The sequence below is a fragment of the Glycine max genome, chromosome 13 (genome assembly GCF_000004515.6).
Source record: "Glycine max cultivar Williams 82 chromosome 13, Glycine_max_v4.0, whole genome shotgun sequence".
Taxonomy (NCBI): domain Eukaryota; kingdom Viridiplantae; phylum Streptophyta; class Magnoliopsida; order Fabales; family Fabaceae; genus Glycine; species Glycine max.
The window spans coordinates 29,179,388-29,192,479 of NC_038249.2; the positions used below are offsets into that span (position 1 = coordinate 29,179,388).

A 13,092-nucleotide genomic window follows, 5' to 3' on the forward strand; every position below is an offset into this window, starting at 1 on the left:
AAAGAAATTGAAAAGAAAGAGAAAAAGAATAAAAATATTTTTTAAAATTGATTAATAAAAGTGAAAATGATGAAGGAAATTTAAAATTTTCTTTTTTGCTTATTTAATTGCCAGCAACGAAAATTAAAGAAAGTATGCATTGTATAGCACCAGTATATATTTGTGTGTGAATTAAATTAGAACATAGAATTTATTTTTTTTATATATTAGTAGCATAATTTTTTTACAGTGAAAAATAGTTTAGATATATTTTTAAATGATTATTATAAATTCAATAATTTTATTATATGATAACTTATGATTAAAATTATTTTTACATATAATATATTTTAATTAAATTATTGGTATATATATATATATATATAGCATCTAAATGAAATTGGTTCTTTAGTGTGGCTAATATGACACGAGATAACTCTTTTAATAATCGTACAGACTTAAAATAATTAAGCAAGACATTATAATTTATTGAAAGAATTTATTTTGATTTCTTAAATTATTTTTTATGAGTCTCGTGATATCATATAAAATATCAAAAAATTATTACTTTTTCTTTAGTGGTAGAGTTGAATTTGAATTATTGGATTTTATTTGATAAAAAAATATTTTTTTTTTCTTTCAAATGATTAAAAAATAATATGATTGAAAAAATAAGCTTTCTTAAAAAAAATTCCCTTGGAACCTAACTTCTAACATGAGAAACTCTAAAAAAAAAAAATAATAAATATGGTGGACATGGTTCTTGAACACCCAACTAAAAAATTCTCATTAAAATGCTCCAAGGCTGATTGTTCCCTTATTATATAACTCTTGTAATAATGCCATAAGCGCCCTTATCAATGATATGGTTTACTACTTTTTCCAAATCAATTATTTTCGCTAATACATTTTTAATTTAATTATGCAACACATGTACTTTTTAGGTTTAATGTTTTTTCTTACAAAAATATTCTTTTATTTTTCATATTTGTAAATTATATTTGTTTTATTTTTAACTCTTAAGACAGTTTAGATGATATTTTTTTTATCTAAAGTATCTTAAGGACTAAAAATAAAATAAATATAATTTATAAGAACAAAAACAAAAAAAATAAATTATAAACACTTAAAATGTATTTAAGTTTGTTTTTAACACATAATAACTATATTTTTTTATAAGCTGAAAAATGATATTTCATCAAATTACATTTTATCAATTTTTTTGAAGAATTAAAATAAAAATAAAAATAATTAAAAAATTAGTCTAGATAAAATTCCATTTTGTCCATTTCTTCCTTTCTTCCAATTATATTAAAGTACAATTAATTAAAGAAATCGTTTTTAAACGAGTATTGACTATTGAGTGCTGGGCTTTTTTATTTTGCTGGGAACTCACAGATAAGATGTTCCATGTCCTATTTTTTTTAGCAGATACAGGAAGATGCAAGTGACATTTTTTTTGTTGGATATGATTAAGAAATTAGCCACTAAGTTTTATTAAAGTTTGTCGATTTCTGATTAGACACAAAGTTTAAATAATTGAGACTTTCAAAGGAAGAAATTTATTGGGAAAATCTTCAGCCATCTCTTGCATGCAAACTTCAATCATACACAAAGAAATTAGACATGAAAAATGTTATTTTTCACTAATACAAAGGGAAAGGTCCAAATCATGATCAAAAGTAAAAAGCTTCATCATGTCAAGGGAAACACAACCTTTAACTTCTTCTTTTTCCAGCAGCTACTCAAAAGTTGATATTGTAGGTCGAAAGGGTTAATATGTTTCCTTTATTTCCTCATACAATTATTTAGCAAACAAAAATAATATTTTTTAAATGCAAGTTGGAATGCTTAATATAAGTTTTACATATTTTATTATAGAGTTTAAATTAATTCTTTATTATTGTAATTTTTATATTACCATATTACTGAAAAGGTTACTTTATTAGGTAAAAATTATCTAATAAACACGCATTTGATTATTTTTTTTAATAAAAATATCTGAAAATTGGTTTAAAAAAGTTATTCCTAAATAAATATTAAACTAAACATATAATAAGACTTCTTTAAATATTTGATAGATGATTGTATAAATAAGCTTTCCACCGAAAAATAATAAAAGTTAAGTCCATCATTATAATACACGTCATTATCAAGTTGAATTGATGAAAGATATAGCTTAATCTCGTATACTGGCCACTGGGTACTGAACTTCTATGTCCCACGTTGGAGACTCTGCTATCATAAAACAAAAATGGAAGGTAAAAAGGTAAACACTTTATGAATATTCTTTAAAATTAAAATTATTTACTCTAAATGCTAAATATAACATAAAACTTGTATATTAAAAAAATTATTTACAATAAAATTTAATTATAAAACAATTATTTGACTTGTATAATATACACACTAAAATCTAAAAAGATGAGAATTGAGAGAGAAAAACGAATTTTTAATATTAATTTTTAAGAATAATTAAAACTGTATATACCCGATGCATGTGATTCCTAAAAATATCACTCGACCTATTTAGCTCTTAAAAATAATGTCACCAAGTATTATATATTTTTTAATTATGCATTATACTATTAGTCTTATATTATATATTAAAATATTTTTAATTAAATTTAAAATAAAATGCTTTTAAGTAGACATCATAGTTTTGTTTTATGTTGATCAGTGTAATAAATAAAATAAATAATATGATAAAAGAATTTAAGAAATAAAATGAACCTGACATTTATCAATATAATTATCTTGAAGCATATAGTTGACATTATAAAATAAATAGTATGATATTTAAATATGTAATATAATATAAAAATAATAATAAAAAGAAAAAAATTATTATATATCATTATTAATATCTGATATAATAAAAAGATGGAAAAAAGAAAGTCCGCCTTATATGTAAAAGGGTAACAATGATAAAACCCTACTTTGTGAGTTGAAGAAGAGAAATAAAAATAATAATAAATTTTACTTTAAAAGGGAGAAAAAGAAAAAATAATAAATATTTTAAGAATAAAAACATAATAAATTTGAAAATTTAGAAGTTAAAAGATAGTTTTTTAAAAATGTTACTTGAAGTAATGTTTTAAAAAATGTTACAAACTAAAAAAAAATATCCATTTATTTAAGATGTAAAAAGTAAGGTGAGAATATTAGATTAACAACTTTTTTAATGTCCTAAAATTTTGCTAACTAAAAATCGATATTTAATTGTGAGATTTTAAGTTTTATTCAAACTATTTTGATGAAATTGTGATCACAAACTGGTTAACCATTAGATCATCTTTAAATTTGGACTATAGGTTTATAACCCACGTCTTTACACTTTGATCGTTGGAATTTACAAAATAATACTTTTGGGCATCTCGCTTAGCGAGACAAGCGCGTTAAGCGCAATTACTACTAGTAGAGAAATTGCAATCAACGTGAAATGTCGTACTCAACACCAATAGTTAAATTTCGCTTAGCGAGGTCTGCAAATTATAAATACGTTTTTCAGCGTGAAAAATACGAATTTTCACTCTTGTTCTCTCCAAAGTCTCTCTCAAACCTTAACACCTTCTTCTCCACCACCCACGACCACCGGTGGCCACCAGAAGCCTATGTTGTTTGCCGCCAAACCATCGCATGGAGAGGAACATTTTAATCGGAGTGGAATCCTCAGAATTCACCTTAAGGATTCGGTAGAGAAACAAGCTCTCAATCATTTCTTTCATAGTTTCTCTAAGGTAACCTTGACTTCTATGACTTTCTCCTAGTTAGTTTGAGTTTCTCTTAGTATCTCTTGTGTTTTGAGTATCATAATAGGATATTTTTACACTTCCTTTGAAAATGAGACGTTGTAAAAGTTACATTTTTATAAAATTGATGTTGTATTAGTGACTTTTGCTGAACCTTGGTTACATTGGTGTGATTGAAATTTCAAAATAACGTCTCTTTGAGGTAGGCCCTGAAACACCTCTTAGCCCCTTTTAATTTGACAGGGATATTTGATCTCGAATGTTGATATTAACTTTGTTTTTGAAACCTATACTAAATTGCCTTCAATTTGGTATATAGAACTATGCATTTGGAACGACGAACGTGAACGTGAGAGGCCAACGAACAACGTAGAGAAGAGCTGACAGAGGGATATTCATAAGTGAGGGGAGTTTATTATAATTTTTGGCTTTGATACCATAATTGGGGTCAGGGAAGTCAGTTATGAAAATGTATGTTTATCTTTGTGCATGCTGGTTTTCAACAAAGATAATGTTTTCGACTAATGAGATGTGATACATCTGTTATTAATAAATGACATTATCGTTTTATTAGACTTATGTTGTCTAAAGATTCGGGGAGTGTGAATCTCATACATGAAATTTACATGTATGTATGTGTGGAAAGTGATTATTGGTGATGTTGTTATTGATGATAATAATTGATATGAGAGGATGTTGGTGTTTATGATAATATTGATATAAGATGATGTTATTATTGTTGATAATGTCATTGAGATGAGATGATGCTGATGTTGAGAATGACATTGAGGTGGGATGTTGTTGATGTTGATAATGTCATTGTAATGATGTATGTTGTGTATGTACATGGGGAGTGCAATGACCAAGTTGGATATCTCTAGTGGGGGAAATAAAGTGGTTAAAGAGTTTTAAGCATATTTGGAGTGAAGGAATGACTTAGAATCTTTAATGATCCACAGTTAGTGCATTAATGATGTTCATGTGTCATACTTCATACTACATGGAAATATTATAAACTTTGTCAGTAAGTACTTGTAGTTTTTCATGGGGAAAAATATTTGTACTTGGGGCATGTCACTCGGTTAGGAACTCCTTTGTGATTCAGACTGATAATCACCATGGGGGGAGAGAGTTATCTATGTATGATAGGGTGACCTCGACATTTGTTGCTTAGTTTTCCTAAGTATAAGTGTCACGTGGACACGCTCAAGCTATTTTCTGACAAATGATACCACATTGCATTTGAGAGTTGAGATCAGGTGCATGTATCATACTGAACATGATTGGTTGGAATTATGGAAAAGTTGATTAATAGTTGTTAAGTGTATGCTGAATTGATGAATAATTGTGTATGATCATGGTACTTGTTATTATTTCTCTTGCTAATTATGGTCATTTGATAATTGTTGGTTTTCTTTATAATAAACTCAGCCTTGCAATGTTGTACTGTGTGGTTGATACCTGTGATGATTGCGAACCTTCGTTCGTGGGAGCAAATGAACAACAATAGATTACATGGAGGGAGATTCTTTTTGTTGGAGCCACCAAGCCAACGTGATGACGTTGAGATTATTTTGGGAAAAGAGTTATAATTTGTTAATCAACTCCTTCGTAGTTGGTTCCGTAATTCTTTTTGATTTGGAGATGTAAATCATATATTTAAATATATATATATATATATATATATATATATATATATATATATATATATATAAACTAATTTATTTTTTGTCATGTGAATGATGTATATTGGGTTAATACACACACACACACATATATATACACACACACACACATTCAATTAAGTATTTGTGTGTTGTTTGATGATAGTGTATTGCGAAAAATTTACTCTCATTTTTCATAAACAAATTAATGGAGTTTTCATTTAAAATTGAAATTTATGTGTTTTAGAATAGTGATATCGTAGCGATGAGTCAAGTCATTAAACTTGCAGAGATCTGAAAAGGTGGAAATACTCGATATAAACTTGCAGAAGTGACAATATTAAATATAGAGATTAATTAGGTCCTTGTGTGTAATTTTTTGTAATACTAGTTAGACAAAATGACCCAATTTGAAAACAAATGCAGGTTCAAAACCCAATTGAGAAAAATAGTTTAAGTATCTAGTTAAAAAACTAATGACATTCTATTTCTAACACTTTATTTATGATTTACTAAAATTCATTGGAAATCACCAACTTTGGTGGATGCCATTTCTCACTTAATAATACTTTCTATTGATTTTGTAAAGTGAGACCCACAAAAATTGATAATTTTTAATAAATTTCATTCAACCATATGAGGAGTGTTAGAAAAAATAGTGTTAAAAAAAGTGTCAATAACACTCCTCAAAATGATCAAATGGTTTAGAGGCCTACGAAGTAATTTAACCTAAATTTTAATATATAATTTGTTTATCTTATATAATACACAAATTAAAATACTAGTTATTTTTCTTTTTTGGTATGTCATAAAGTCTCACATCACTAAGGAGTCAAAATTAATAGTAGACTATAAGCACTCACTAAGGTGCATTTTAAGAAGAAAAAAAACTATGAGACTTGGACCAATGCCAAAGCAAACAATACCTTAGATGTAATGATCTTGACAATGTAGCTGACTTGAGATTGGAACATTGACACTAGAAGAAAGGTCTAAACCAAATATGAGGGTTGTCATGACTTATAGCCCCTAAGTCTCAACAAAGGGCTACTGTTCTGAAACACCAAAGTAGTCTCATATTGCTTAGGGATTGAGGCTAAGGACAATTTATAAGCATCTTTCTCCTTTAATCCACTGATGAACCTTTTAAGGATCAAAACATGAGGCTCAAATCAACATCAAAGAGAATAATTCCTTAGATGCAATGACCCTAATGATGTAGTGAACAATACACCAGATGAGGTTACCCTAATGATGTTTGAGGTCAAAACAAAATTAAATCTCTTTAAAGGTGCGCTTGGTAGAGAGGAAGGAAATAAAAAGAGATGAATCAAATGGATAAAAGAATTAGGTAAGGAATAGGGTGAAAATAAAGATTATTTGCTTCAAGAGACATGAAAGAGAAATAGAGTGAAAATATATTTATTAATGTTTTTTTAAATTTCTTTTTATCTATACGGGTTTGAAATGTTTCATCCCTCTTTTTTGTGTCTCAATGCTAACGAACAAAAATGACAATGCTAACGCCCTTGTTGTGCATCATTGTCCCCCATGTATAGATACTCCATTGGCGTCTAGTAGTATGTTGCAAACTGTGGCGGTGAAGGATGGTAGCTTGCGTGGTGTCTAGGGTGCACTTTGTCGATAAAGAAAAGAAAGAATGTGCATGCATGAGCGAACAATAACAATAACATGAGTGTGTTCGTGTGTCTTTTGTCACGATTCATTTATCCTCTTATCTTCACATATTCAAGGAGAAATCATGCATAACAGAATCACGTTTATAAAAAAAAAATCAATTTATTTCCCACTTTTCCAATCAAGTAGAAAACATTAGTTTTCACTCATTTATCTCTTCTTCCATTTCTTTTTCAACCTATTTCACTTTCATCAAAGCAAGATTTTTTTTATTTGTAAAAATAAAAATTAAATTCAAATATGAAAAAAATTATAAAAACTCTATCAATTAAACTAAACTCTGTTTAATAAAAGCTTAGTTAAAATAAACATTTTTTTATATAATTTAAAACACGAATTCATTAAAATTAAGTTTACATCTAGATAAATTTGTGAGGTGGAACACATCATTAATGATTGAACATCCTAATAAAAAAATAGAAAGGAAAATTATAGTACTATAACTGTGAAATAGGTGTTTCTGTTTTTATCGTTTCTCTCAAAATATATAGAAAAGGAGAGGTCCTATACTCCTATCCAAATTCCAAAGTTCACTTCCTCTCCTCTCTTCTTCTCCCTTCTCTCTCTTTCTCCATTGCCTAACACAGTAACACTCTAGTACTGTTACTTTACTCTCTCTCTCTCTCTCGCCACAAAAAATGTCAACAAAAACAACAACAACATAAGCATAGCGGTACAAGACAACCTTAGTTTGCAACAAAAATGGTGGTCGGAGAGCAGACCAATGGGTGGCCACCAATCGGTGCTCCTCTGAACGTCCACAGAGACGAGCATTGGACCAACTTTGACAGCTCCGTCAACGCCGTCTCCTTCGGCTTCGTCGCCACCGCCATTCTCATCTCCATGTTCCTTGTCATGGCCATCTTTGAGCGCTACCTCCGCCCCACCTCGCCGCCACTCTCCCCCTCCGCCACCACCCGCCGACGCAGCCCCTCCGACGTCGAGGCCCAGATCGGCTTTTCCGGCAAACTCGCTCACGCTTCCCCTAAAGTAAGTAAATAATGATAATATCATTAAAAAAAAGTGATTTTCCCTCGTTCCAAGGTTAAAGCCTCTACCTTTTCGTGCCAAAAGTTGTTTTTTTTCCTTGCTGTGGCGTGTTTGGAGCGTTTTATCATTTTTATTTTGATTTAATTTAATTTAATTGCTCTCGGAATGCTGGATCTTGGGCGTTTCTGTAAATTACTAGTCTTTTTGTTATGTTTTTTAATAAACTTCTTCTGGGGTGTTTTTATTTAATTTCATAGTGTTTTTGTGTTTGTGCTTATCATCCCAATCACCACCATCTTCTATATTTACTTGATCATTCTCAGAATTTGAATTTGGATATTCAATGTTGGAATTCCCAACAATTTTGACCTTCCATTAGAGGTTTTCACAGTGACTCTTCTCTTCTCTCTTTTTTCAATTGTCAAACGTTTATGCATTTTCTTTGGTATAGATATGTACTAATAGTTTGCTACTTTGCTGTGGTGGTTAATCTTAAATTCTTAATCCGTAACTTCCCTTCTGTAAAAAATCTGAATTTAGCACAGACAAACCCAACTTTTTTTTTTCTTAATGGAAAGTGAATTTAATAGCTTTAAGCTAACCCCACCATTTTTTTATTTTGATTTCATGCTGCATTTGCACGTTGTGTCAATTATCTTGGTTATGATTTGTGATTGAACTGTATTGTCTTGTAAGTTTTATGAGGAGATGGTCCTCCATGGAAGCTTTCTACTCAACACTTGGTCCCTTGCCACGAGTCCTTGTAAATAAATCTTTGTGATTAAAGTTGAGACTTGAGACCCACACATTATCCTTGTTGTTCATCCGCTCCGGCACCTTCAAAATCTTTGATGAAACCGTGTGTGGCTTGTGTTTGTGGTCTCAGACAGTTGGTCAAAGTTTAAATGCTAGTCTTGTATGCTACAATAGAGAAATTAAGTAACCACATGGTATATTGTATTTTATTCTACATATATATCTTCTTGGCTTATACCAACTTTAATAATATTTTAGTTCTTTTAATGTAGTGTAGTGTAGCATCCTATGATGAACCAGTACCATGTAACAATTGTGTTGTCTGCCTTGTGCCATTCCTTCGGTGGAACATGCCTGGCCCACCTACTTATCCAATCTCAGTTGGCTAGTAGGGCACAACTTTTTGATTAGGACACTGTCTCTACATTAATGGATTTGTTTCTTTCACCTTTTATCAAAACTATTTAATTTAATGATTCTCTAGTATTTGGCCAATGAGGTTTTGGAGAGAAAAGCTCCCTCATCAACAAATTCAAATTTTTTTATTTTGAAAGGAACTAATACAGAATTTAATACTAGCTTACTTTTTTGGCATTTTCATCAACTTAGGTGGATCTCAGTGTAATGTGTTAATGGAATATAGATTGCAGAATATGGACTTTGGTGAAAATGCTCCACGCACTTTGGCTTCTGACATGGAGTTTCTTTTTTATTGTTTATATTAATGACTAATGATATTAGTCAGAGACCGTGTTGGAATTTTCTTTATATAAAAGCTAGCTTAACATTTCTGTAACAAACCATACCTAGAAGGAAATTGGATTAGATATGAATCAATCTCCCAGAAAGGTAGAAATATAGCATGTGATTGTTGAATTGTTAATCTAGTAGTCTTAGTAGCAAGTGATCTGAAACACTCAAATGCCCGGTTAAAAAATCAAAATAGTTTATATATGTTTTGTTATGAACCCACTCCATCATAATTTCTAATATAATCTTATTGCGTGTGATTTTTCATAAAAAAAAATCTTTTGTCTATTGATTCTTTAACAATTGTCTTTTCTGTATTTATTACCAAGGTACTTTACCAAGTACCATGCTTTGTTTTCTGTGGATCCATATGTCTCGTCTGTGTGTTTATATTATTGTCAAATATATGATATGAATGTATTTATTTTTTGTCACTTTATTTCATTTAATCTTATACAGAAATGAGCCACTAGAAGTCTAGGAAAAGATTCTGTGTAACCTAGTGAATCTTATACAGTTGGATTTAATCACTTTGATGACTGATGTGATATATTTCACTAGCTAGATCTTAGTTTACAAGTTTAGCATAGGATGCAAATAACTTCACAGTAAAATTCTGTTCAACAATAGTCAATTTGGGTGGCTCTAGGGTGTTTTACCTACTTATCTTAGCGACTTTTTTCTATAAAAAATTTGTGAATGGCACCGACCAATTCACTGACCAATAGATCCATACCTGCCTTGCTTTGTCTGATATTGTGTGGAATGTTATCTTTAACTGAGCATTTTTTTTTACGTTGAAAAGCCGTCATAATCAACTAACCTGATCGAATCTTCAGCTAAAAATTGGTGATAATACAATTATTAATCAATTGCTTTCTCCTTTCTGATATGTTACTGTCTTCTATTTTTCTTGACCAGCTCCTCTTGGTGAATTTGCTTTTTGTGCTGAAAAGTCAAACTACAAAATAGTAATGCAGCTATTGCATTACTATGTCTAGATGCATAATGTGTATGAACACCACCTAGATGATTGCATACTCTAAATAGCCTACCCTGAATGATTCCACATGTTCATTTATAGTACATTTTATTCTATTATGATGCTAAAAGTTATGCTTTTAAAGGGGTGTTTGGAAGAGTTTATACATAATCTATTTGAACTTATAAAAATAACTTATGACTCATAAGTTCTTCTTAGCTTATTTTATTAAGCTTCTTGTTATACCGCGTTAAGAAAGCTCTTTTTAACTTATTCAATAAAGTTTATGGTTGAAATAATGACATAAGCTATCATGTAATAAGAGTTTATTGCATAAACCACATCCTTAGACATAGAGCAACCAAAGAAGCATTTGTTGCTTTCCTCTGAAAGTTTACAGTGGACAACGGTTTGATTTCTGGTCCACTTTTGGTATAACAAGTTTCTTCAATCATCTTACACATACTGAATCCCAGAATTTGACTAATCTATTGCAGGAGATAACTTCATTTTTGTAATAATTATATATGAATTTCATCCTCTCTTTATTTTTTCTTCTAACTTTTGCAGATGAGTGTATATGCCAGTGGTGTTTCAGTTCTAATGCCTGGAGATGAGATTCCTACATTTATTGCGCATCCTGCTCCATGTTATCCGGAACGAATTTCTTGGCCTTCTCATCAGCATAACAACACATTACCTTGTTCCTCTTCCAACACCCTCCCTACTACTACTATCAACCAAGTCTGAGAGGAGATTTGAACATAGACAAAAGTTCTGCATATTACATCAAGGGCTGGATTCATTTTCTGTGAAGAGTAGGCTGTTTCTTGGGGTTTGCCTTCCATTCATTTTTACCTCTGGAGCTCTCTTTACAGTTTATGACATGTAAAATAGGATTTAGTTTTAGGCAAACTGGGTTTGGCAATTAGATATCCATTGTCTTTGAAGTAAATGAATCATGAAAAGCTTTCAGGGGGTTTTCCTGTGTAAATCAAATTATCAATAGATTGAATCCCATCAACTGGGTAAATCCTCTCTAGCACATTAATTTCCAAAGATCTTCATATTATGTAGTATTCTTAGGAATATATCTCTTTATGATTAATAATAGAAAGTAAGACGTGAAGATAAAAAATCCAACTCTGGTTATATGTTACTAAAAGTGGATTTTAATGCCCATTGAGACTTTAGAAGTAGATCAACACACAATTCAACCGAGTCACGACACAATTTTTGGTTTAGTGGTTGATACGCAACACAAACTACTTTGTTTTATTTGGTGTTTGTTATGTTTAAGTATTAAATAGAACATTGCAAAATTCAAAAACTCTACTATTTCCATTGTGGTTTATTTAGTTTAGTATGAAAACAAGACGAAGGATAGGGTGCACAAGTTAAAAAACTTGGACACCATGCCAAAGTCTTTTATAACCGTTCATTTTGATCAAAGAGTTCAGATTTTTTTGTTATTTTTCATTTTCGATTTTTTCTTGTTTTTCCCAATTTGTCCCTGCCTCTCTTCTCTCTCACGGTCTCACCTACCATCTTTCCAATTGCGATCCAGATCCAGAAGTGGATCACGGCCACCGGAATACCCCTCACTTTCTTCATGACGACGACACAGAAGAGTAACGCGTCGCAGGCGGTGCGTGGAGGTGGTCAATTTGCGCCTTCATCATGATGCCTTTGTTGACGTCGTCGAAGGTGTTCGCGGAAGCACTGAGGTAGGGGATGAAGTGGAGTGTTATGTTGTCGGTTTGAGTTCGGAGGCGAGCCATTGGTGGTGGTGGCCGCGGCAGTGGCGGTGGCGGTGGGTGGAGTTTCGTTTTGTTGGCGTTTGGCTTTGCCGCTTTGGTGGGTGTCACAGGTTTTACGGTGCTTCAAGTTTTGTTTTTTTTGTGGTCTAATTCATATCCATTTCTGCAAGACTTGTATGGTAGTTTGAGTTTCATTTTTTTCTGTTTCAGATTTGTTTCTTGAAGTTTTTTTTATGTTTCATGTGTGTTGTTGTTGGTTTTATGAAAGCCATTGACATATATGGTAGAGAGACATGGTCGCCGGAGAAGAGTGTAGAGAAGTTGCCGGAGGAGGAGAGGATGAGGATGTGGTTGGGATTAAGGTTTGGAAAGATTTTGAGTGGTGAGAGAAAAGATAGAATCAAGGATAATTACAGGGTAAATCGGGAAAGAAAGTCATAAAAAGAGAAATAAAAAGATAAAAAAGAGAAAATATCACAACCATTAATTCAAAGTTATAAAAATCTAACCGTTCATAAGAAACTTTGGTATGGAGCCCAAGTTTTTAAACTTGTGCACCCTAGGTCCCTAGCCATCGTTTGAAAACAATGAAGAGAGTAATAATGGTGATGGGAATCATATGTGGGGTACAAAAAGTTGTCTCTTGGTTTATTATTAATAATGTTAATGTTTTTTTTTTATGTTTAATTTTATCTGCTTTGATTGTTTCATGGTGAGGGGGAGTCTTGGCACAATTATAAAGTTGTATCTTGGTGATGGGT

The 13,092-nt window shown here is 31.1% G+C and overlaps 1 protein-coding gene across 1 annotated transcript; it reads left to right on the plus strand.

The window, feature by feature from the left end:
* The first annotated feature begins 7,492 nt into the window (after positions 1–7,492).
* On the plus strand, positions 7,493–12,593 carry LOC100794476 (uncharacterized). The gene is made up of 2 exons (XM_003542725.5): positions 7,493–8,083; positions 11,142–12,593. The coding sequence occupies exons 1-2, from the start codon at positions 7,796–7,798 to the stop codon at positions 11,319–11,321; spliced, it is 468 nt and encodes a 155-aa protein (XP_003542773.1). The 5' UTR covers positions 7,493–7,795; the 3' UTR covers positions 11,322–12,593.
* Positions 12,594–13,092: the final 499 nt, after the last annotated feature.

Excerpts from the sequence above, each read along its gene's own strand:
- LOC100794476 (XM_003542725.5), top strand. The coding sequence starts at position 7,796 with ATGGTGGTCGGAGAGCAGACCAATGGGTGGCCACCAATCGGTGCTCCT. Across the intron at positions 8,084-11,141 it reads TCGCTCACGCTTCCCCTAAA|ATGAGTGTATATGCCAGTGG; the intron begins GTAAGTAAATAA and ends TAACTTTTGCAG.